The sequence below is a fragment of the Tachyglossus aculeatus genome, chromosome 8 (genome assembly GCF_015852505.1).
Source record: "Tachyglossus aculeatus isolate mTacAcu1 chromosome 8, mTacAcu1.pri, whole genome shotgun sequence".
Lineage (NCBI taxonomy): Eukaryota > Metazoa > Chordata > Mammalia > Monotremata > Tachyglossidae > Tachyglossus > Tachyglossus aculeatus.
In genome coordinates this window covers 19029256-19055771 of record NC_052073.1, presented here as the reverse complement: position 1 = coordinate 19055771, position 26516 = coordinate 19029256, and the positions used below count along the sequence as shown (strand labels likewise).

At 45.7% G+C, this 26516-nt stretch overlaps 2 protein-coding genes across 5 annotated transcripts in view; both read left to right on the top strand.

Annotated features, from left to right (window-relative positions):
- Positions 1-5188, top strand: part of RBBP8NL (RBBP8 N-terminal like) — a 53563-nt gene extending 48375 nt beyond the window's left edge. For 2 of the 3 annotated variants that reach the window (XM_038750382.1, XM_038750381.1), the window contains exons 12-14: positions 437-498; positions 623-752; positions 4732-5188. In XM_038750382.1, coding sequence (XP_038606310.1) covers positions 437-498; positions 623-752; positions 4732-4862 — 323 coding nt within the window. In that variant the 3' untranslated portion in view covers positions 4863-5188. The remainder of the gene's footprint in view (positions 1-436; positions 499-622; positions 753-4731) is intronic. The other variant, XM_038750383.1, reaches the window with a different exon arrangement.
- A 14850-nt stretch (positions 5189-20038) lies between these two features.
- CABLES2 (Cdk5 and Abl enzyme substrate 2) overlaps positions 20039-26516 on the top strand; it is a 40071-nt gene continuing 33593 nt past the window's right edge. For both annotated transcript variants that reach the window (XM_038750213.1, XM_038750212.1), the window contains exon 1: positions 20039-20425. The gene's annotated coding sequence lies outside the window, so the exon portion shown is untranslated. The remainder of the gene's footprint in view (positions 20426-26516) is intronic.

Below are 26516 nucleotides of genomic sequence, written 5' to 3'. Positions count from 1 at the left end.
GAAAGTGCAGAGCCCTGGGAGTCTGAAAACCTGGGCTCTAATCCTGGCTCTGCCACTTTGCCCACTCTGTGAACTTAGGCAAGCCACTTAACTTTTCTGTGTCTCAGTTTCCTTATCTGTAAAATTGGAATTCAATATCTGTCCTCCTTCCACAGACTGTGAGCCTCTTGTGGGACAGAGACTGTGTCTGTCTGACCTGATTATCTTGCCTCTAACCTAGTGCATAGTGTTTGGCACATAGTGTTTAATAAACACCACAGTTATTATTATTATACTATCTGTTCACCCAACTTCTTACTGTAAACTCCATATGGGACAGGGACTGAGTCTGATCCAATTAACTAGTATCAACCCAACGCTTAGTACAGTGCTTGGTCCACAGTAAAAATTTACAAATACTTCAATTATATTATTGTTTCTCTACTTTGTCCTGTAGAGAATGACGATGCTGACTCTGTGAAAAGGGAGTCAGATGAGCCTGACACTTCAGACAGTGAGGTAAGTTTTCCTTCTGTCTTTGACCTTGGATGCGTTTATGTGGTTAGAGAAACCCTGAAGGAAATGGCTTGGAACCGGAAGATCCACTGCCTTGAGTCTTGACAAATGTCTTTCATCTGTTTAGGTGGCACCCAATTACAACCCTGGAATCCTTCAAGACATACAGGTAGAAGATCTCAAATACTTTTGTGTGAAGGATAAGATTCAAGGTTTGCAAAAGAAAAGGAAAAGGGGGCAGGATCCCTGGATAAAAGGTATGATGGCAGGTCAGGCCTTAAAGGAGTATTAGCGTCTAGCAAGGGAAAACACTGGACATCACCAGTGTTTTCTCTTTCCCTTTGGATTATCTGAGCTTGCCCCTGGCAATTTGTAGAATGTCATTTGTTTCCCAAATCAATCCTGTGGCTAAAACCACTGTAATTGCTAGAGAACTGGCACCAGGGGATGATTGATGTGTTAATAGAAAAGACAAGAAAATGCCCAATATTGGGTGTCGTAGCTCTAATACAGTTGCTGCCTCTGATCTGAAATCTTTAAGGTGCCCCCACCATCCCACCCCACCACCATGGGTTTGATGGATTAACATCGCAACTTCAATTTAAAGGCAGGAAAGCTATAAAGGAGTAAAAATATCTTCCTCTACTCACTCTAGGTGTATTTGTTCCCACAAATGAATTTCATGCTGCTCAAATGTTTGTCAAGGGTGATACTGTTGAGCTTTGGGTTCCCTGTGATAAGACACGGAACATTGTACATCGGAAACTTGTGTATCTCAAAGCCATGGAGCCTTCTGCTAATGGATAGCCATATTGGCTTGGCAACTGGCTGCCTAAAAGGGCACTTTTAACACCTAAGCTAATAAATGTGAGTCCTTCAGTGTTTATCCAGGCAGGCTAAGAAAAGCTGATTGACAGAAGAGGCCAAATTCTCAACAATAAGATATTGACATTTAAAGAAAGCTTTTTTGCCACCGCTGTTTATTTTTAAGACTGGCTATGTATGGTCATCTGTTGAACAATAGCATGAGTTGTACAGGTATTTCCTACCGGTGAATAAGCAAAAAATTGCCCTTGATAAGACCGGGACAAAGGCAATAGCCCTGTCAGATGGTCGATACCGCCTCAGCAGAAAAGCCTCATTTCTATGCCCTCCCTGCAAGGACAGTTTTCCCTAGAGAACAGCAAAGACGTGGCCTTGGGTGGAAAATTTGCGGGAAGGATATCAAACACTCCGGGGCCCTCCAACTCCCCCAACCCAGTCCAAACTTTCAGGGTTCAAGTTTTGCACTCTTGAGTCAATGCTCCACCCCTGAGGAGGCTGAGGTCAGAAGTGGAAGTGCTGGGATATTGGGAGATGTACTCTTTGGAGCAGCACAGGTGGCTTTGGAGTGGCAAAATTACTGTTAGTCCACCCTGTCTCACGGAACACTTATGGTCGCATTGCCAATTGTGCAGAAAGTGTGAGGGAGGGCTGGAGGACAGATTATCAGTCACAACCACTTCTCCACTGCCAGTATGGGCAAAGATACCCCCCGAGTACCACCTCTATTAACACAGGGAGGAGGTTTATCGGTTATCACAAACTCCTGCATGCATCAGGAGCTTCTAAACACTCAGCAACTCTCCTGCTACTCCCTCCAGTGAGAAACCCGAAAGACAGGAAGGGAATCAGTCTAGGAGAGCTTTGGGAACTGGCTCTCTCCCAGGGAGTCTGGAAGAGATGATCCCTTTTAGCAGAGGGGGCTGGGAGAGGTTCCCCATTGCTAAGTCGTTCCCCACTCGTCCTCACTCTCCTCCCTCAAGCTCCGCTGGGCCACCTTATCATTGGCTCCTGGTCCAGGCACCACTCCTGCTGCTGCAGCTCTGCCCTCTTAGACTGGCAAATGGCAACCTAAAACTGGGATTTTCTCAATTAGTAAGCAGGGAGTCCCCTAAAAATCACACCCTGGAGCTACCTAACCAGGAAAGCAAGCCAGATGATTCAGACCAGGGTGGGCAATATTCCACTTGGGGGCTGCATCAGTCCCCGACTTGATTTTATCAAGTTCACCAAGGTTTCCACCAATGGAAACCAATCTATCTGGATTGCATAGGGGAAATGTTCATAGGAAATTCAGCAGTCTAATTCAGCAGTCACAGCTACAAGTGGTGGAAATGTGTGTAAAAGAACATGAGAGGTCCTTTAAACAATAAATGCCCTAACATTGTATTGGTAGGTATTGTGGACACTAACTATCTTACAAGTTCTGCCTTCAACAACTTGTTAAAACTTGTTGCAGGGTCCTTCCTCCCAAGTAACTGCCCACGTCTGCCCACTACTTGTGAAATTTATCAGTTATCCAGCACAACCAGTACTTGAGCAGTTAGTTCACGAACATCCACATGCAGTAAAATCAACCAAGTGAGAATGGAAATTCTCTGAATTAGCCTCGGTGATTCAGAGTTATGTGATGGATTTGGGGAAATGTGCTAACTGCAGCACACTGAGAAGATAAAAAAAGCTGAAACTCTGCAACCCAGCTACTTGGCCACCAAACCACTACTGAAGGCAGGGACCTCAGAATCCCCAAATTAGAGAGTTGTCCAAGGTAATGGTACAGTCACTCTTCTGTTTGCCACAAATGAATTATCAGGCTGCCTAGGCTCTCGCCAGTACCAAGCCGGCCCTCCTCCTCACCTGTTCCTATACCGGTGCTACTCCATGGGCTCTGCAGAGACCCCAAAGGGAGGGAGGCCACCTCTCTACCCCCGTACCTCCCTCCAACATCCAAATCAGTCATCCCCCCACATAGGGCAGCTGAGGCCCAGCTCATCACTTCAGTTTCATAATATATGAAATTAAGTACAATCTGTGCCTCTTTTCCCTCCTGCTATTGCAGATAACCAAGAATTAACTGACACCTCTCTGCATCATTGCATGACAAACTGTCACTCAGAAGAGTTAGCTTATGGATATTCAGTAAATACTTGCTGACTGACTGGCTAACAGACATACTAGGCATCAGATGCTTGATGTATGCTTGATGTCCCTCTTGGGGAAATTCTCCAGGTGAGGCAAATCCTAGCCTCTCTTCCTCCAACATCACCCTAACTACAAGCTACCCTGGAAAAACCACACTTCCTTGTTACTCACTGGAGCCTTTGCTTTATTCTACATCATGAACATCCTGAGGGTGTTCAAGAAACAGTTAGAAAAATAATTTCCCAATTAAAATAATTGTTTGGCCAATGAGGCATCGTGACTTGCGTTTTCAAGAGGTGTTGTAGGCTGGAATGTGTTTACTAATCCTGTTGTATTCGGCCAAGTGCTTAATACAGTGCTCTGCATACAGTAAACACTCAATAGATAATATTGATTGAAACAATTCAGCTAAGTTATTTAATCAGCAAGCTAATTTGGAATCATCTACTGACTCTACTATACCAGACTGTATCCAACTGTACAGAACATGCTTTTGAATGCTGGAGAAAACACTAATAGCATCCGGGGGCTAGTAACAGCTACACTGAGGTAATCCCAGATTTGATCTAGTCTATTCGCTCAAGTGTTTTAACCATTTCTGATTAAAGGGATGCTGGCCATTTCTAACAATGCATCTTAGGCCTGGGAGTCAGAAGGGCATGGGTTCTAATCCTGGCTTGGCCACTTGTCTGCTGTGTGACCTTGGGCAAGTCACTTCACTTCTCTGGGCCTCAGTTACCTTGTCTGTAAAATGAGGATTGAGACTGTGAGCCCCACATGGGACAGGGACTGTGTCCAACCCAATTTGCTTGGATCAACCCCAGTGCTTAGTACAGTGCCTGGAACATATTTAAGCACTTAACAAATACCATCATTATTATTATTATTAGTGATCTATGAAGTAATAATTAATAATAATAATAATGATGGCATTTATTAAGTGCTATGTGCAAAGCACTGTTCTCAGCGCTGGGGAGGTTACAAGGTGATCAGGTTGTCCCACGGGGGGCTCACAGTCTTAATCCCCATTTTACAGATGAGGTAACTGAGGTCCAGAGAAGTTAAGTGACTTGCCCAAAGTCACACAGCTGACAAGTGGCAGAGCTGGGATTTGAACCCATGACCTCTGACTCCAAAGCCCACGTACTTTCCACTGAGCCACGCTGAGCCCCAAATTAGTGATGTTATATTAGAAATTCTGGCATGCAATGTTGTTAGCTGAAAGACCTTTCGGCATGAAGCTAACTTCTGTGGCTCTTTTCATATTCACAGCATCTAAGAAGCCTTTGAGGGGAAAGAAGAAAATCAAAGACACCCTGACCCAAGCTGATGAACAGGGAAGTCCAAAGGAGCTGGATAATCCCAGTCTCTCTTCCAGCAGTGAAATCTTTGAGGAGACATAGCCCAATAGGCCAGTGAAAGCAAGTTCCGAAGGCTCTTTTCCTTGGGAGTAATAACCATTTGCCAGCCAAGCAGCCGAGTCCAGTGGACCTGGCTCTGAAACAGCAATGATCCTGGACAATACAAGTGTCGTCCTTTCCTCCCTTCACTCCCACACCTCATTTACTGTCCCACAAATTCCACAGATCTACTATCTTCTCACATCTGGACAAAAGCAAAGCCCATAATGGTAGTGATGATATCCTGTGCTGGTATCTGAAACTGTGCACCATTTTAAAGGAAAAAGACACTTGCAATCAGTCAAAGGAATACCAGGCCTTTACCTGGCATCTCACAGACTCAAGAAAGCAACCTTTGTCTCAAAGTGACATAATACAACTGGTAAACTGCCAACCTAAGGAAGTTAAAAGAAATATGTGGAGAACTCTTTCCCCCTCCCCATTTTTTAAAATTCTCATCTACTGGCTGAAATGCAGGGGTAATATCCAAGATACTGAAAACATTCTCGATTGTTCTTTCCCTTGGATGCACAGGGCTTACATGGTTGCAGGATTGGGCCAGGTGGTCAGTCCCACATTTAGTCTCAACTGGCTCTAAACTGGCACGGGAACTTTGGGGGTTAGGAGGGAGATAGGGAGATAGAGAGACTGTGGGCAGGCGGCCTTGCAAACATGTGGGAAAATCAATCAATCGTATTTATTGAGCGCTTACTATGTGCAGAGCACTGTACTAAGCGCTTGGGAAGTACAAATTGGCATCACAAACATGTGGGAAAAGAGGTCAGGGAGGTAGCTAAGGTTTCTAGAAATTGGTAGCATCCTACATGATATCTTTAAACAGCTAGGGTTAGGGTTGGGTGCTGGACACTGCTCCTCCCCACTCTCCCATTGGAAAAGCATGGGAGTTTACTTTATTCCACAGGCCACGGGGAAAATGCCAGGTGATTTCTGGGATATTCCAACCCTGGAGGGGAATTTTCCCCGTATCCAACGCACTGCTATCTCTTGTCCTTTTACTACTCAAAGAAGGAGGGAAGTCCAGAAAGGCGGGTTCCTGAGAAAGGAAATATGACCTCAGGTTTTCTTGTGAAAAAGCCCAAAGCAACTGAATGAAACTGGAGCAGTTGTAAAGGAGATCTTCTTGGCCCCAGAGCAGTGAGGGAGGGAGGAAAGAGAAAAGAGATGTTAAGGGAGGAGGAAGGGAAGGGACTATTCATATCATTCCTTGCCACTCCCTGAAGGTTGATCACAAAGCCTTTACTGCCTTCCAGGAGCACAGACAGGGAAGTGGGGTGTTGAACAGAACAAAATGGCCACCAAGATAGTTGAGAAGCAGACAAACCTGGGAATGTACAATCCTTCTCCCTGAAAAAGAGTCTGTGATGAGCTTCGGTAACCAAAGTCCCTTCACTTCTCAGCTAATACAGACATAGGCAAATTTAGATTACACAGGAGGACAAGGCAAACAATCTCTAAATCTTACAATAGCAAACTTACCTCCCCAAAACTGCATGGGATCTTTCCCTGATCCTGCCCACTTCTTGGTGGTAACAATAAGGTCTGAAATGGACAAGAGCCTAAAAAAAAGAGGGCAAGCAGAGGGGAAGAAGCATCAGACCTGAATAATCCACAAACTGAGTAATCAGCCCTGGGATAAGGGAGAATTTGCAGTATAAAGTTTTCCTGGACACCACATTTTCCACACAGCACTCTCAAAACCACAACAAGAACGTAACTGACCACTTGCCATCTTGCTTTTTGGGTTATTTTTGAAAAAGGGTATTGTGATGTTTTGATCCAGGCATCTGGCTGGAAAGCAGGGCTCTGACTTTGGCCCAGTCTCCTAACATCGTTTTCTTTTGTCAGTGCAATATAGACCTTCCTTGTTCTCAGGACTAGGAGAAATCACTATAGGGAAAGTGGCATGAAGGTGAAACGAACTCAGTCTTGGAAGGAAAACCAGATAAAGTAAAAGAAAAAAAAGACCTGATCATTACTAGCCCCCCTTCTACAAGAGAATTTAATTTCTTTCATAGTCTAGGTCTGCCACCTAGTGGAAATGATTGGTTCCATGTTTCCCTTTCACTGAATGAAACTGAAATAGAGAAATCACAAAAAAAAATTTTAAAAGTACAGCAAATTAAAAGGACAATCAATAGATAAGTGTACACTCTACAAATCTGAGACTGATACAGAACATGATTCTAGGTTGGGTACTAGTCTCCTTGGTCACGGAACTCCGCGTATCTAAAAATCCTTGTTGTAAAGTATTTTAGGATACTCTAGTTCAGAAAAGTGCAATGTGAAATTCTGAATGTTTTTATTGTCAGAAAAATGTGAAGAGTATTGTTAAGAAAAAATAAAAGGAGAAGCAAATCTATTCACGGAAAACTTACAGTTTTGGCTTTCTGATTGCTCCTAGTTGAGTAAAATGAGAGGCTGGGAGACCTGGCGTCATTAGCAGATCTGACAGCTTTTTTATTTTTGTATGGTATTTGTTAAGTGCCAGGTAATGTACTAAGTGCTGGGGTAAACATAAGATAATCAGGTTGCACACAGTTCATGTACTTCATGGGGCTCAGTGTTAATCCCTATTTTAAAGATGAGGTAACTGAGGCACAGAGAAGTTAAGTGACTTGCCCAAGGTCACACAACAGACAAGAGGCAGAAATAGGATTAGAACCCAGGTCTTTTTGACTCTCAGGTCCTTGCTCTATCTACTATCTTCTCTTTATTTTTGGATGACTTTATTTTGTGTCTCAAGAAATCCACGGGAATTCACATTTGAAGGGAAATTCAAAAGGTATTGGCTGCAGGCAGTTGCATGTATTCTCTCCACCGAGAGTACCGACAGGGAAGCCCAGCCCACCCGGTTCCCCCAGCCAACTGGACTCTGATGGGTGACGCCCCATGGGATGGAAGGGGGGTGGTGGGGAGAGCCAAGGGACAACAGGGACTTGACATGGGACTGCTCGACACCTCCACGTCCCAGCCTCTCCACCCTCCAGTGCAGCAGCGGCTGTCCTGATTCCTGCCCTCTAGGTGCTCTGGGCCGTATCAACCGTGTGGATTGTCCCTGCCGGGAAAGGCTTGGGAAAATAGAGGCTGGGCCAATGTCATCAACCTCACCTACTAGGGGAAAGGTCTGTGGCCCAAAGTTTCCTTGAAACTGGCCACTGGCTGTGGTAACCTAAGAACAGTTCTTCCTGGACTTCCATTCCTTGGATAATACAGTAATGTATACAGGGTTTCCTAAGTGTCTCACTTGAAAATCGCTGGTTCAGAACTGGAAAACAGGAGGGGGTGCTAGGGGATGAATGAGTCGACATTAGCTGTTGTGCTGGGTGGAGCAGAAAAAGAAAAGGAGAAAGAAGCAGGGAAGCAGCATTCCTTAGTGGATAGAGCACAGGCCTGGGAGTTAGAAGGACCTGAGTTCTAATTCCAGCTCTGCCACATGTCTTCTGTGTGACCTTGGGCAAGTCACTTAACTTCTGTGGGCCTCAGTTACCGCATCTGTAAAATGGGGATTAAGAGTTTGAGCCCCCTGTGGGACAAAGACTGCTTCCAACTTGATTAACTTCTATCTACCCCAGCACTTAAAACAGTTCTTGGCACGTAGTAGGCACTTAACAAGTGCCATAATTATTATTATTATAAGAAAGTGATGCCTTATACTAATAATTATAGTATTACTTTAGCACGATCATATTTATTGAGCACTTATTGTGTGCTTGAGAGAGTACAATATAACAGGCACATTCCCTGCCCACAATGAGCTTACCGTCCATATTGTATTCAGCCAAGTGCTTAATACAGGGCTTTGCACACAGTAAGCACTTGATAAATATGATTGACTGATTGATACTGATGACAGGTCATAAAGTTGACATTTCAAAGGCCAGGGGTATGGCACCTAAGACCCTTAGCTAGAGGTTCAACCTTGAATATTCTATTCTGCTGAGACATCTCTGATGTTTCTTCAGTTACTGTTTTGAAATGTACGAACGCAACCATTTTATGTCCCAGCTTTTTTGACCCAGACCTCAACTTGATTTTTTTCCGGTATCCATTACCACCCACAAAGCAAGCTGGAACAGAGCAGAATGTCAGGCAATCCCTGGAGAAGACTGAGGTTGGAGCAGCAAAGTTATGAATAGCAGGAATGTCTGGCTCTGGAAGCCTGAACAGAGAACCTTTGATCATCTCTGTTTGATTTCCAACCAGTTCCAGCCAGGGGTCACTTCTCCCTGCACCTTCCCAGAGCTATTCCCCGAATAATCGCCCTGCCAACCCAAGGCGTTCTCCTGGCCTTTCGGCACTTCTGAGGTTTTTAAATATCTCTGTTCAACAGTCACCCTAAGGCAGCTGAGTCACCCAGAAAGGATTCTCAAACCATCAGGGTTCTTGGCCTAATGGTCACCCAGAAAGGATTCTCAAACCATCAGGGTTCTTGGCCTAATGGTCAAAGGGGCTGGAGAGATGAAAGGGATGGAACAAATGCAAATATTACTAATCAGCCTTGATTTTTTTTTTTTAGATAAAATGGTCAGGAATCCACTCCAAAGGAGTTGGTTTCACAAAGGTCTGGGGAGTCTTAGCAATTGCATGGCAGAAGAGGAAGACCAAAAAGTGATGGAATAGATGCCTCCCCAACCCCATTACACACACACACACACACGCTGCTCAAACACAATCCCTCCACTGCCCTCCTGGGATCAAGCAGGCTCCTATCACTTTTCCTTCATACCAGGCAGTGGGGAAAAGGAAGTGCCAGGGCTGAAGGGTCTCTGCTCCATTCCCATCCTCCTCCCCTAGACAGTCTGAAGTTCCTGCAGCTCTCTGGAGGCTGGAACCTTTGCTGCCATGATGAGACGAGTTACTGGAACTCCTGGAGAAAGTCCAAGGGTCTCTGTGTTGGGCAGCAGACTGTCCACCTGCCCGCTCGTCATCGACCAGCCTGTGACATTCTCGAAGTCCAGGGATGAGTGATGCTAGTTCAAGAACAGTAAGATCCACAAATGTCTCAATTATAAACAAAATGTGCCATCCTGGCTCTCACCATTCAGAGGCTGCCATAACATTTTAAAACATGGAAAACTTTATAACAGCACTTATGAGGATATTTACAGGGTTTATAAACTGACTTCAACGTTGCCTTGACATAAGACTATGTGTGAAAATCATTTCTTAGTTTTAAAATATCAGAAACAGGCTCAGAAATAGACTAACTGAAGAGTCCTTCCCCAAAATGTTATGCTTATGGACAAAATTCTGACATTTTAATCTCGAGACTCGATATTGTCCAAAATCCACATTGATCTAACTGCCCAAAGCTCTCAGTTTTCCTTCTATTACTATAACCGGGTTGGGTGAAGTAAATCATGAGGCTATGGGACTAAATCAAATTTCATTAGGTCATTAGGTGGACAAACATAACAACAAAGGGCACAAATGAATGACTTGAGAAGTAGCACGGCCCAGTGGGAAAAAGAGAACTGGGTTTCAGGAGATCAGGGTCCACCATAACTATCAGGGGCCCAGCACAGATAAATCTCCCCTCTCCTCCCTCAAGTAAGGGGAAACCACTGTAATTGTGTTGGAGCTATTTTATATCATCTTTCTCCAAAGATCTCATAAAACCTCCTAGAAGGATGATTGGTTTCCTTGTTGCAATGAAAGTTCCATCAAATCTCCTTGAGAACAGGGAGGGTGTACTTGGTTTCCGGCTTGTCCTGAGAACACCAACAAAACCATCACCAGAAAGGAAAAGTAGGTGGAGAAAGCAGAGAAGGGGCAAAGAAGGGAGGAGATGTCTTTTAAGCTTGAGGAAGCTGAGCAAAAGAGAAGTTAAGAGACTCGCACAAGGTCATACAGCAATAGAGGATGGAAAAAAAAAACACCTCAGTTTTCCTGCTTCAGACTACTTCTCTGATAACAGACCAGTTCCCACTGGTGTGACTTGTCAACCTCTGTGGGCAATTTTGGGGGCCGTCCTGTTTGCTTTTTTGCAGACTGCCCAGCATTTTTGGTCCTGAGGTTCACCTGAAGACAAGAGAAGCACCTGGGAGCAAACTCAACATCTGCCACTGGCTGCTCCCTCAGGCTTGAAGGAGAAAGTTGGGGAGGAGCCTCAAAATGCAGGAAGGAGGAGGAAAAGAGGGGTGATCAGAAGGAGGGGAAAGGGGCCATTCTGGCCCCTACTGCAGACTTGAAAATAAACACAAGCTATTTACTAACCCAGCCTCCTCCTCCTCCTCCTCCTTCTCCTCCTCCTCCTCCCCCTCCTCCCCACAGCGTCCCTGGAGCCAAGGGAGTAAAATAAATGAATCCAAATCCTTCACTACTAATCAAGCATAAATCATTACTCATCTCTGGGCAAGTGGACAGAACAACTGCAGGAACCCACGTATGCAAAAGAATATACAATGGAATATAATGCTAAAAGAGCCAAGTATTCAAATGGTACTCTGCACTCCACAGAAGTACATAATAGTACCCCCAGTTCCTCCACCTGCTGGGCAGTTGCTTTCAAAGGATGGATAATTATTAAGAGCTATTAATTCTTGAAATGATACCTCTCAGCTTTTCGTTGACCTAATTTCTGGAGCCTGAACCGAGCCCACTAATTTGCTCTCCTTATAGTTCTACAGAAAATCCAGTGCTGGGAAATGCCTAGCACGGGGTTGTTGCTCAGTGAATGTTAAACAATAATAACAATAGCATTATTCAGTAATGAAAAAGCATTACTCTATTGTTGGTAAATTCAAATGTAGGAACTTGGCAAGAAGGAAGCCTGTCTGGAATACTGAGCAAAAATATTTCAATTGATGGTATCTATTTGCTCTTTTTCCCAAGTCATACAGGTTTGAGCATTTTACCTTCCTGAAGATAAAAGCAAATTTTAAAATCTTATGCTTCTTAGGCCATCATGCTGCTGCCTCCAGGTCTCCCCTAGACTGTGAAGTCTTTGAGGGCAGGGTGTATGTCAACCAACGGGATTATACTCTCCCAAGCACTTAGTACAAGGCTCCGCATAAAGTAAATGCTTAATAAATGCCACTGATGGATTGACTGACCCTGCTCCCTCTAGAGCTGTGAGGTGAGGGGAACAAGGAGCCCAGGCCTTCCGAAATTCTAGAACTTTGAGGCCAGGGTCCTTGGGGCAGTGGCTCTTCTGACATAATAATAATAATAATAATAATAATAATAATAATAATAATAATAATGGCATTTATTAAGCACTTACTATGTGCAAAGCACTGTTCTAAGCACTGGGGAATTTACAAGGTGATCAGGTTGTCCCACGTGGGGCTCACAGTCTTAATCCCCATTTTACAGAGGAGGTAACTGAGGCCCAGAGAAGTGAAGTGACTTGCCCAAAGTCACACAACTGACAAGTGACAGCACCGGGATTTGAACCGATGACCTCTGACTTCAAAGCCCGGGCATTTTCCCCTGAGCCACGCTGCTTCCCTAACTTTTGAACTGGACTTTTGACTTTTGAACTGGATAGCTCTGTCTGTATGAGGAGGAACATAAAATGTAACTCCTACTGTAACAGCCGTATCTTTGTCTTTTTATATTGTTTTCTGTTGATTTTGTTTCAACTTCCATTTGTGTCTGTAACTCGTCCCTCGTCCAGTTCCCTATTCCTACATTGTGAGCCCCTTGGGAGACAGGGACCCTGTCCAATTTTAATCCAGAGTGGTCTAGTGGAAAGAGCAGAGGCCTGGGAAGTCAGAGGACCTGGGTTCTAATCCCAGCTCTGTCTCTTGCCTACAAAGTGACCTGGGGCAAGTCTCAGTGTCTCTGGGCCTCAGTTTTCTCATCTATAAAATGGGAATTCAATACCTGCTCTCCCTCCTACTTAGACTGTGAGCCCCATGTGGAACAGGGACTCTATTCAACAGGTCCCAGTGCTTAGAACAGTGATTGGGACAGAATAAGTGTTTCCCAAATAACATGATGATGATGATTATGATTAATGGTAATTAATAATAATCCATGTACTTTTTCCAGGGCTTAGCAGAGTGCTTTGCACATAGCAGGCACTTTACAAATACTACTACTACTACTATTACTACTACTACTGAAAAGCAAGATTTGGGACAATTAAATAGTGCTTCTTTGTTGGAAAAATCAATTAACAGTATTCATTGACCACTTACTGTGCGCAGAGCACTGTATTAAGCACTTGGGAGAATACAGTACAATAGAGTAGTTAGACATGATCCCTGACTTTAAGGAGCTTACAAGCTAATGAGGATCTTACAATCAAATTATAGTCTAATTATAGTCCTAAAATGATGAATGAAATGCTTCAACTATCATAGACTGATTCATTCTCTAATTTCCCTGGAGGAACTGGTTCATCTTGGACTTTATTTTCATTCCTGCCTCGGTATCCCCTTGGGGCTCTTTTAAAAATTCAGTATTTTGAAGGCCTGTACCAGTGATCTGTGCCTACACGGGGCCTGCCCCTTAGGAATTGAAATAGAACTCACCTAGAACCATAGCCTCACATGGGGCTCACAGTCAAGTAGGAGGGAGAACAGGTATTGAATCCTCATTTTACAGTTGAGGAAACTGAAGCACAGAGAAGTGAAGTGACTTACCCAAAGTCAACCAGCAGGCAAGTAGTGGAGCCGAGATTAGAACGCAGGTCCTCTGGCTTCTAGGCCTCACTGCTCCACATATCATCCACACTGAGCACCCTCCCTGGTTGTCCTTCTGTACCACTCTGGAAGCCACCCCCAATATTCCATGCTAGTGCTTAGTGTCCAGCAGCAACAACCTCCTTATGCTTCTTCCTACCCCTCTGGATAACTCTTGGAGGTGTTTTCTAAGATGAATTATTAAAAGACAACATTTTGAGGGGGCTGGTTAAGGATCTGGACATGTTGGCATCTTCTGCTTTTTCACCTTCTCTGCTCAAACTCAGCAGATCTCACCCTATTTGGAGCAACCAAATAGAAATCACCCACACCTTCGGGATTGATCTGTACCAACATTCTCACCAGCTTGCAGACCTTGGCACTTTGACCAGCTTATCTGGTCACAGTGCCAAGGACTGCAAGCTGATAGAAATGTTGATCAGCTGCTAGATTCCTTGAACGTCCTTCAAAGCCGGCAAGCCATTTTTTCTGTTCACAGAGTGAGTGGGCAAGAAGAGCCTCCCTGTCTAGGTTGCAGTGGGTATTGACATTTTGAGAGAAAAATGCTGTTGGGTAAGGCCATGTTTTAATGCACTCTGGCCTAATTCCTTTGTTGCAAGGCTGAGTGCATTGAAAATCTAAAGGGAGTTTATTGTTCCCCACTTTATCCTTAGTCATCTGGTAGAGCGGCTTTGATTCCAGCTGGGAAAACCAACGTGGCCTCCGCCCCTCTAGGAGACCCTGATTCAAAAACTCTAAAAGCCTGAACTAGCTTTGGCTTGCCGCTCTCCCTTCGCCCTCCTATTCCCCGTGAGCCCCAGGCCCTGTGCTGAGTTTAGGCTGGTTCTAGTTCAAGTACCCAAGGGCAACCACAATTTTTTGGAAGATGTGAATCAAATGAAAACTAAAACAGAACTATTCTGAATGAACTGAGCACTTACATGATGGGATTTAAATACTAATACAAACATGATTATGAAACAGAATATATTCAAGACTCTCTGAGAAAATTATCTCAGAGCGATCATTCAATGGTATCTGAGTGCTTATTGTGAGCAGAGAAATGTACTACGCACTTGGGAAAGTACAGTAGAGCAAATAGATATAATCCTTGCCCTCTAGCATTATGTTGGAAAGGAGAGCTGGATATTAGTGTAATTCTCCCCATTTCACAGGTGTGGAAGCTGAGGCTCAGAAAGGATATGTGACCCGTCCAAGATCACACAGTCAGCCAATGACTTTAGCCAAAAGAAAGCTCAGTTTGAGTTTTTCCCAATGTGACAAAACTGTGGAGTGTTTCCACCGATGGTAGCCTGTATCTTCACGAAATACGTCATCCAAGGTCCATCTCCTAATTGTCTAAATTAGCCTGCAAGATCACCAGGACTAAAGGCCTAATCTTTGCCTCCCCGTTGGAAACTGCAAACCTGACTGCCACATAGGGAAGGCAGAATGTGTGGCCTGGTGGAATTTGCACAGGCCTGGGATTCAGGCCACCTGGGTTTTAAATTCAGCTCTGCCATTTTTTGCCTGCTGTGTGACTTAGAATAAATTACTTAACATCCCTCGGTCTCAGTTGGGACACAGATTGTGCGTGACTTGATTATTTCCATCTACCTCAGCATATGGTACATAGTAGGCACTTCAATACCATCATCATTATTATTAGAATTCTCAAAACTCCCCAACATGATCTCTATGAAGTAGCCCATCAAAGGCCATTAATTTCACCTCCTTGTAGAAGTGGGCAAATACAAGCTAGGTCTCATGCTCCCTGCCTGGAGTCAGTCAATCGATCGTATTTATTGAGCACATACAGCGTGCAGGGCACTGTACTGAGCGGCGTAGCTTAGTGGAAAAATCACGGGCTTGGGAGTCAGAGGTCATGGGTTCCAATCCCGGCTCTTCCACCTGTGAGCTGTGTGATAATAATACTAATAATAATAATAATGGTGGTATTTGTTAAGCGCTTACTATGTGCAAAGAACTGTTCTAAGCGCTGGGGAGGATACAAGGTGACCAGGTTGTCCCACGTGGGGCTCACAGTCTTAATCCCCCTTTTACAGATGAGGTAACTGAGGCACGGAGAAGTTAAGTGGCTTGCCCAAGGTCACACAGCTGACAAGTGGCAGAGCCGGGATTCAAACCCATGACCTCTGACTCCCAAGTCCACGCTCTTTCCACTGAGCCACGCTGCTTCCCATTAGCCACACTGCTTCCTGGCTCTGCCACTTGTGAGCTGTGTGACTTTGGGTAAGTCACTTAACTTCTCTGTCTCAGTTGCCTCATCTGTAAAATGGGGATTAAGACTATGAGTCCCACGGGGGACAACCTGATGACCTTGTATCTACCCCAGTGCTTAGAACAGTGTGTGGCACATAGTAAGCACTTAACAAATACCATCATTATTATTAATCCAGGCTCTGCCACTTGTCAACTGTGTGACTTTGGGCAAGTCACTTAACTTCTCTGTGTCTCAGTTACCTCATCTGCAAAATGGGGATTAAGACTGTGAGTCCCACGGGGGACAACCTGATTGCCTTATATCTACCCCAGCGTTTAGAACAGTGTGTGGCACATAGTAAGCACTTAACGAATACTATAATTTTTAATAATAATAATTGTGGTATTTGTTAAGCACTTACTGTGTGCCACACACTGTACTAAGCGCTGGGGTGGATACAAGCAAATCAGGTTGGACACAGTTCATTTCCCCCATGGGGCTCACAGTCTCAATCCCCATTTTAGAGATGAGGGAACTGAGGCCCAGAGAAGTTAAGTGACTTGCCCAAGGTCACCCAGCAGACAAATGGTGAAGCCGGGATCGTTGGTAGATCGAGAGCTTACAATCCAAAGGAGTGTCTCGTCAATTGTTCGCAGATGGGACCGGCACCGAAAGCCGTCCAGGCTTCACCGAGAAGCAGCGTAGCTCAGTGGAAAAGAGCACGGGTTTTGGAGTTAGAGGTCATGGGTTCAAATCCGGCTCCGCCAATTGTCAGCTGTGTGACTTTGGGCAAGTCACTTCACTTCTCTGGGCCTCAGTGACCTCATTTGTAAAATGGGGATTAAGACTGTGAGCCCCCCGTGGGACAACCTGATCACCTTGTGACCTCCCCAGTGCTTAGAACAGTGCTTTGCACATAGTAACAGCTTAATAAATGCCATCATTATTATTATTATTATTCTCTGTGCCTCAGTTCCCTCATCCGTAAAATGGGGATTAAGACTGTGAGCCCCCCGTGGGACAACCTGATCACCTTGTGACCTCCCCAGCGCTTAGAACAGTGCTTTGCACATAGTAACAGCTTAATAAATGCCATTATTATTATTATTATTATTCTCTGTGCCTCAGTTCCCTCATCCGTAAAATGGGGATTAAGACTGTGAGCCCCCCGTGGGACAACCTGATCACCTTGTGACCTCCCCAGCGCTTAGAACAGTGCTTTGCACATAGTAACAGCTTAATAAATGCCATTATTATTATTATTATTCTCTGTGCCTCAGTTCCCTCATCTGTAAAATGGGGATTAAGACTGTGAGCCCCCTGTGGGACAACCTGATCACCTTGTGACCTTCCCAGCGCTTAGAACAGTGCTTTGCACATAGTAACAGCTTAATAAATGCCATTATTATTATTATTATTCTCTGCGCCTCAGTTCCCTCATCCATAAAATGGGGATTAAGACTGTGAGCCCCCCATGGAACAACCTGATCACCTTGTGACTTCTCCAGCAGTTAGAGCAGTGCTTTGCACATAGTAAGAGTTTAACAAATGCCCTTATTATTATTCTCTGCGCCTCACTTCCCGGAGGAGCCCCCAGCCCAGAGCCGACATGGCCACCATCCCCGCCACATGGCCACCGTCCCCGCCGGTGGCCTCTACGTGTGTATGAACACCTTCCTGGCATTTGGGAGGGAACACGTTGAAAGGCACTACTGCAAAACTGGACAGTGTGTATATATGCACCTGAAACCACACATAAGAGAGAAAGTAAAAGGGGCATCTGGTGGCACTGTACCCAAGAGGAGGAATGCCAAGCTATTCTTAGGTTTTGCTTTGTTGTCTGTCTCCCCCTTCTAGACTGTGAGCCCGCTGTTGGGTAGGGACCGTCTCTATATGTCACCGACTTGTACTTCCCAAGCGCCTAGTCCAGTGCTCTGCACACAATAAGCGCTCCACAAATATGATTGAAGAATGAATGAATGAATGAATACTCCAACCCAGCTGCACATATCACTCCTCTAATGCCAACTTACTCACCGAACCTCCATCTGGCCTATTTCGCCGCCGACCTCTCGCCCACATCCTGCCTCTTGCCTGGGATGCCCTCCCCCTTCATAACCAACCAATCATCACTCTCCCCACCTTAAAGCCTCATTGAACACATTTATTTATTTTACTTGTTGCCGACTTGTACTTCCCAAGCTTAGTACAGTGCTCTTGCCCCCTCATCCCCCTCTCCATCCCCCCCCCCAGTCTTACCTCCTTCCCTTCCCCACAGCACCTGTATATATGTTTGTACATATTTATTACTCTATTTAGTTATTTATTTATTTTACTTGTACATATCTATTCTATTTATTTTATTTTGTTAATATGTTTGGTTTTGTTCTCTGTCTCCCCCTTCTAGACTGTGAGCCCACTGCTGGGTAGGGCTTATTATTTATTTATTTTACTTATGTTGCCGACTTGTACTTCCCAAGCTTAGTACAGTGCTCTTGCCCCCTCATCCCCCTCTCCATCCCCCCCCCAGTCTTACCTCCTTCCCTTCCCCACAGCACCTGTATATATGTTTGTACATATTTATTACTCTATTTAGTTATTTATTTATTTTACTTGTACATATCTATTCTATTTATTTTATTTTGTTAATATGTTTGGTTTTGTTCTCTGTCTCCCCCTTCTAGACTGTGAACCCACTGTTAGGTAGGGACCGTCTCTGTATGTTGCCAACTTGTACTTCCCAAGCGCTTAGTACACTGCTCTGCACACAGTAAGCGCTCAATAAATACGATTGATTGATTGATTGATCTGTAAAATGGGGATGAAGACTGGGAGCCCCCCGGGGGACAGCCTGATCAACTTGTGACCTCCCCAGTGCTTGGAGCAGTGTTTTGTACATGGTAAGCGCTTAATTATGTTGCCGACTTGTACTTCCTAAGCTTAGTACAGTGCTCTTGCCCTCTCATCCCCCTCTCCATCCCCCCCGTCTTACCTCCTTCCCTTCCCCACAGCACCTGTATATATGTTTGTACATATTTATTACTCTATTTATTTATTTATTTTACTTGTACATATCTATTCTATTTATTTTAATAGAAATAATATGTTTGGTTTTGTTCTCTGTCTCCCCCTTCTAGACTGTGAGCCCACTGTTGGGTAGGGACTGTCTCTATATGTTGCCAACTTGTACTTTCCAAGCACTTAGTACAGTGCTCTGCACACAGTAAGTGCTCAATAAATACGATTGATTGATTGATTGATTGATTCTAGACTGTGAGCCCACTGTTGGGTAGGGACTGCCTCTATATGTTGCCAACTTGTACTTCAAAAGCGCTTAGTATAGTGCTCTGCACACAGTAAGCATTCAATAAATATGATTGACTGATTGATTGATTGATTGATTCTAGACTGTGAGCCCGCTGTAGGGTAGGGACTGTCTCTATATGTTGCCACCTTGTACTTCCCAAGTGCTTAGTACAGTGTTCTGCACACAGTAATTGCTCAATAAATACGATTGATCGATTGATTGATTGATTGATAGTAAGCGCTCAATACGACTGATTGATTGATTGATTGATTGATTCTAGACTGTGAGCCCACTGTTGGGTAGGGACCGTCCCTCTATGTTGCCAACTTGTACTTCCCGAGCGCTTAGCACAGTGCTCTGCACGCAGTAAGCGCTCGATAAATACGATTGATGGATTGATTGATAGTAAGCGCTCAACAAATACGATCAAAAGAATGACTAAACGCCCTCCTTACTATCCCACCTCCCCCAAGTGACCTTGGGCAAGTCACTTCTCCGGGCCTCAGTCCTCTCATGTGTAAAATGGGGATCAAGAGTGTGAGCCCCGCATGGGGCAACCCCATCTCCTCGTATTCCCCCCCCCACACACACAGCGCTTCGAACAGTGCTTTGCACGCGGTAAGCGCTTAACAAATACCAACATCATTACTATTATTATTATTACTATTAATTATTAGCGCCTCCGCAAGCGTCCCGCCCCGCCCTCCGAACGCCGGGAGGCCAATCGGGAGGCGGGGAGCGGCCGCCTCATTTGCATACCGGCGCGCCGCGGCCAATGGGTGCCGAGCGTGCGCGTTGGCGCCCGGGCGGCCCGGCGGGGGCTCATTTAGAGAATGGCCGCGGCGGCGGAGGGCGTCTCCCCCAGTGCCGCGGCGTCTCCCAAGCAGCCGCCGCAGCGGCCTCCCCTTCCTCCCCATCCTCCCCATCCTCCCCATCCTCCCCATCCCCATCCCGCCCCGGCGAAGGAGCAGCGGCCTCTCCGTCCCCCGCCGCAGCCGAGGCGACGGGGCGAGTCCCGGCGCCGGCAGGACGCCCTCCTCTTCCTCAATAACATCTCCCTGGACGGGCGGCCCCCCAGCCGCCTCCCCCCCTCCAGGCAGCCCTCCGAGGAGGCGGCTACTGGGGAGCCTCCCAACGGGCCCCCGGCCCTGCTCCTGCACCTGCCCAGAGACAGCCCCGGCCCCACTCCGCCCGCCGACCCTCCCGGGGGCCGGCCCAGCGCCTTCCTGCCTCAGTTTCCCCAGCTGCTGCTGGGCTCCCCGCCCCCTGCCCCCAATGGACCGCCCGGGGTGGGGGGCAGGGGCGCTCCCCCCGCTCCGCAGGGGCTCCTCAGCCCCACCCAGCCCGGCCCGGCCTTCACCCTGGAGGTCCAGCGACAGAGGTGAGTCCCTTCCCCCTCCTCCCGCCTCCGGACAGGCGGGCCAGCAGAAGGCCGCATTTATTTTATTTTGCTAGTATGTTTGGTTTTGTTCTCCGTCTCCCCCTTTTCGACTGTGAGCCCACTGTTGGGTAGGGACTGCCTCTATATGTTGCCAACTTGGACTTCCCAAGCGCTTGGTACAGTGCTCTGCACACAGTGAGCGCTCAATAAATACAATTGATGATGACTTTCCATTTATTTTGTTAGTATGGTTTTGTTCTCCGTCTCCCCCTTTTAGACTGTGAGCCCACTGTTGGGTAGGGACTGCCTCTATATGTTGCCAACTTGGACTTCCCAAGCGCTTGGTACAGTGCTCTGCACACAGTGAGCGCTCAATAAATACAATTGATGATGACTTTCCATTTATTTTGTTAGTATGGTTTTGTTCTCCGTCTCCCCCTTTTAGACTGTGAGCCCACTGTTGGGTAGGGACCGTCTCTATATGTTGCCAACTTGGACTTCCCAAGCGCCTAGTACAGTGCTCTGCACACAGTAAGCGCTCAATAAATACGATTGATGGTGACTTTCCATTTATTTTGTCAGTATGTTTGGTTTTGTTCTCCGTCTCCCCCTTTTCGACTGTGAGCCCACTGTTGGGTAGGGACTGCCTCTATATGTTGCCAACTTGGACTTCCCAAGCGCTTGGTACAGTGCTCTGCACACAGTGAGCGCTCAATAAATACAATTGATGATGACTTTCCATTTATTTTGTTAGTATGGTTTTGTTCTCCGTCTCCCCCTTTTAGACTGTGAGCCCACTGTTGGGTAGGGACTGTCTCTATATGTTGCCAACTTGGACTTCCCGAGCGCTTAGTACAGTGCTCTGCACACAGTAAGCGCTCAATAAATACAATTGATGATGATGACTTTCCATTTATTTTGTCAGTATGTTTGGTTTTGTTCTCCGTCTCCCCCTTTTACACTGTGAGCCCTCTGTTGGGTAGGGACCGTCTCTATATGGTGCCGACTTGGACTTCCCAAGCGCTTAGTACAGTGCTCTGCATACAGTAAGCGCTCAATAAATACAATTGATGATGATGACTTTCCATTTATTTTGTTAGTATGGTTTTGTTCTCCGTCTCCCCCTTTTAGACTGTGAGCCCACTGTTGGGTAGGGACTGTCTCTATATGTTGCCAACTTGGACTTCCCAAGCGCCTAGTACAGTGCTCTGCACACAGTAAGCGCTCAATAAATACGATTGATGGTGACTTTCCATTTATTTTGTCAGTATGTTTGGTTTTGTTCTCCGTCTCCCCCTTTTACACTGTGAGCCCTCTTTTGGGTAGGGACCGTCTCTATATGGTGCCAACTTGGACTTCCCAAGCGCTTAGTACAGTGCTCTGCACACAGTAAGCGCTCAATAAATACAATTGATGATGATGACTTTCCATTTATTTTGTTAGTATGGTTTTGTTCTCCGTCTCCCCCTTTTAGACTGTGAGCCCACTGTTGGGTAGGGACTGTCTCTATATGTTGCCAACTTGGACTTCCCAAGCGCTTAGTACAGTGCTCTGCACACAGTAAGCGCTCAATAAATACAATTGATGATGATGACTTTCCATTTATTTTGTCAGTATGTTTGGTTTTGTTCTCCGTCTCCCCCTTTTACACTGTGAGCCCTCTGTTGGGTAGGGACCGTCTCTATATGGTGCCAACTTGGACTTCCCAAGCGCTTAGTACACTGCTCTGCACACAGTAAGCGCTCAATAAATACAATTGATGATGATGACTTTCCATTTATTTTGTTAGTATGTTTGGTTTTGTTCTCCGTCTCCCCTTTTTAGGCTGTGAGCCTGCTGTTGGGTAGGGACCGTCTCTCTATGGTGCCAACTTGGACTTCCCAAGCGCTTAGTACAGTGCTCTGCACACAGTAAGCGCTCAGTAAATACGATTGATGATGATGATGATGATGACTTTCCATTTATTTTGTTAGTATGTTTGGTTTTGTTCTCCGTCTCCCCGTTTTAGACTGTGAGCCCACTGTTGGGTAGGGACCGTCTCTATATGTTGGCAGCGCTTAGTACAGTGCTCTGCACATAGTAAGCGCTCAATAAATACGATTGATGATGATGATGACTTCCCAAGCGCTTAGTACAGGGCTCTGCACACAGTAAGCGCTCAATAAATACGATTGATGATGATGATGACGACTTTCCATTTATTTTGTTAGTGTGTTTGGTTTTGTTCTCCGTCTCCCCCTTTTAGACTGTGAGCCCACTGTTGGGTAGGGACTGTCTCTATATGTTGCCAACTTGGACTTCCCAAGCGCTTAGTACAGTGCTCTGCACACAGTAAGCGCTCAATGAATACCATTTGTTGATGGTGATGACTTTTCATTCAGTCGTATTTATTTATTGAGCGCTCACTGTGTGCAGAGCACTGTTCTAAGCGCCGGGTAGGATACAAGGTGATCAGATTGTCCCGTGTGGGGCTCACAGTCTTAATCCCCATTTTACATTTATTGAGCGCTTACTATGTGCGGAGCACTGTCCTAAGCGCTTGGGAAGTACAAGTTGGCAACATATAGAGACGGACCCTTCCCAACAGCGGGTTCACAGTCTATAACGGAGAGGGGATTACCAAGCGCTTAGCACAGTGCTTTGCGCACAGCAAGCGCTCAGCAGCTACCATTCATTCAGTCGTATTTATTAAGCGCTTACTGTGTGCAGAGCACTGTACTAAGCGCTTGGGAAGTACAAGTTGGCAACATATAGAGACGGTCCCTACCCAACAGTGGGCTCACAGTCTAGAAGGGGGAGACAGAGAACAAAACAAAACATATTAACAAAATAAAATCAGTAGAATAAAAATGTACAAGTAAAATAAATAGAGTAATAAATATGTACAAACATATATATATAGGTGCTGTGGGGAAGGGAAGGAGGTAAGGCGAGGAGGGGGAGAGGAAGGAGGGGACTAAGTCTGGGAATGAAAGGCCGGGAATGGGAGGAGGCAGCTCCAGGTTGACTGGGGACTGTCTCTATATGTTGCCGACTTGTACTCCCCAAGCGCTTAGTGCAGTGCTCAGCACACAGGAAGCGCTCAATAAATACCATTGAATGAATGAATGGTGCCGCCCCCCGCCCCTTCAGGGTGGCTCAGCGGAAAAAGCCCTTGCTGAGGAGCCTGAGGTCGTGGGTTCTAATCCCGACCCCGCCCCTTGTCAGCTGTGTGACCTTGGGAAAGGCACTTCACTTCTTTGGGCCTCAGTTCCCTCATCTGTAAAATGAGGATGAAGACTGTGGGCCCCACGTGGGATAACCCGATTACCTTGTGTCTAGAACTGTGCTTGGCACGTAGTAAGCGCTTAACAAATACCAACATTTTATTATTATTATTATTACCCCTCCAGCGGTGTGAGCCCACTCTTGGGTAGGGACTGTCTCTATATGTTGCCAACTTGTACTTCCCAAGCGCCTAGTACAGTGCTCTGCACACAGTAAGCGCTCAATAAATACTATTGATTACCGTGAGCCCGTTGTTGGGTAGGGACCGTCTCTATCTGTTGCCGATTTGTACTTCCCAAGCACGTAGTCCAGTGCTGTGCACACAGTGAGCTCTCAACAAATATGATTGAATGAATGAATGGAAGTACTGAGCGCTCGCGGTGTGCAGAGCACTGTACTGAGCGCTTGGAAGAATGCAATAGAGTAAGTAGACGCGATCTCTGCCCCTCAAAAAGCTCACCCTCTCCCTCTACTGCCTTTCTCCTCCCCTGCCCTCCCCCCCGCAGACCAAGCACAACCCCCCCCGGGTCCCTTCTCCCCCTCCCCACAAGATGCCTGTTCGGAGCGTCCTGCACAGCGTTTCTTAGAGTGGATGTGCTGAGTGGTCAGTGGATGGTCTATATTAATGATGCTTGACACACAGTAAGCGCTTAACAAATGCTATCATTATTATTATTTGTTCAGCACTTACTAATGTTGGTATTTGCCAAGCACTGTTTATATTGAGCGTGACCCTGTGCAGAGCCCTGCACTAAGCGTTGGTGGGTGCTGTGATGGGGAAGGGGGGAGGCTAGATGGCCCTTCCCTGGCCTCTCACTAGCCTGGCCCTCTGTACTTTGATCTCGAGAACCGTAGACCGCCAAACTCTGCCTCTTTTTATTGAACCCCTCTTCTCTCGCCTAGCTTCCCCTTCCCCTAGGCCCGCAGTTTCATTTTTAGATCTCTCCGTGCCCCCCTTGGGATTCTTCCACCAGCCGTTCCTGCAGGACTAAGGTGCCAGTCCCTGCTGTTCGCCCTAGTTTCTAGCCCCCCAATCCCCCCGTATCACTTGTGCTCGGGCTGTCAGTTCTGACCCTGAGAGCCGAGGCCCTGGCCACCTTCTCTCTGCCTCCAGAGAAGCCATCACGACAAGCTCGTTGCTTCACCTTGCTTTCGCTTTGTTTTGTTTTTAAAAGGCGAACACGCTTTAGAGGTCGTTTGGATGATCTGGAGGGGTTCCAACTGCAAACTACAGCCAGTGTTGGAACAGAAGCGCGTAGTACAGTGCTCTGCACACAGTAAGCGCTCAATAAATACGATTGAATGGACAGTGGGGCCTGGTGGTCACCAGGAGGTGGGGAAAGCCGGCTTGTCATTCTTTCCCTGAGAACTGAGCTTTTTGTCTGATGTCCCCTTGCGCTGTCATACGGTTCCGTTTCGGAAGAACTGTGCTAACTATTCCTTTTTAGAGATTTGAAGGGACTAGGGATTGAGTTCTCAAGGAGAACTATGGATGGGAATTCATTGTTTTTGCAGGGGGGGGGTTGAGGGAGGAGGAGAGGTGGCATGTAACATCCTAGTAACTCCAAACCCAGTGGTTTATAGTCAGTAAGGGAAAGTCTCTTTTTTCTGTGATCAAATGATAACCATTGGTAGATTTTTTTCTCTCATAGCACCCTAGATACAGGGGGGGTTGAGGGAGGAGGAGAGGTGGCATGTAACATCCTAGTAACTCCAAACCCAGTGGTTTATACAGTCAGTAAGGGAAAGTCTCTTTTTTTCTGTGATCAAATGATAACCATTGGTAGATTTTTGTCTCTCAAATAGCACCCTAGATATAAGTCTATTTATGGGTCTAGTTAACAGCATACGTTCCTTTGAAATTGTATATATACCTATATATAGATATATATGCATATATATAGTCTGTGTGTGTCTGTACACAATTTCAAAGGGACATGTGCTGTTAACTAGACCCATAAATAGACTCTTATTAGCCCTGACCCTCTTGATGGCTCTCGTGTAATTGTAACTTAATTCCATCCAAACAAAGTAGTGAGGTGTTTTCAAACAGCCTTATTAATGCTATTATTTCCATCGGTCTAGTAATACAGGGAGTTGCAGCCTAGGGAATTGTTGAAAATTGTCATTTATCTGCAAAGTGATTCATCCTTTATGTCTATATTTTATTACTATAAAGTGGGTTACAACCATTTATTATCTTCCATTAAGTTTACAAATAAAAACTATCAATTTGGGGATTAATCTCTTTTTGTATTTGTCCCTGTGGCAGCAGATCAATCTTAGAACATAAACCAAAGTAACTCTTGAGTCTGGAGACAGATTTAAAGCAATAATACACTGAGTGATATGAAATCTAATCACAACCAAGTGATTTTTTTGTAATAATGAATCAGTTACCTGAATTTCCCAGCTCAGCGTTTATTCAGTTTAGTTTCGGTTTCGGAGGCTGACAGGTTCCAGTTGTGCAGGGTTGCAAAAACCATGTAGAATTTCATTGCTCTCAATAAACTCTTTCACTACTACAGTCGACAAGTTGTCATATTAAAAACTGGGCTTTCCTTACGTCATTGATGTCCTATATCAGTCCTGTTTATGAATTGTGTGGTACATGCAGTCCAAACTAGTGATGCATGAGACAGCAGTAACAGTAGCACTACACACAATTTTCCCACCAAATAGACCTGTTATTTTGTGTTTTATCCACTCTGCAAAACCCATGGTATTGTTTGGTGAGCAGTATTCTGGAGTCCAGGTGACACTAGCCAGGAGCCTGAAGATTTTCAGTCTCTTTGGCCTCTCCAGCCTCAGCTCCCCCTTCCAA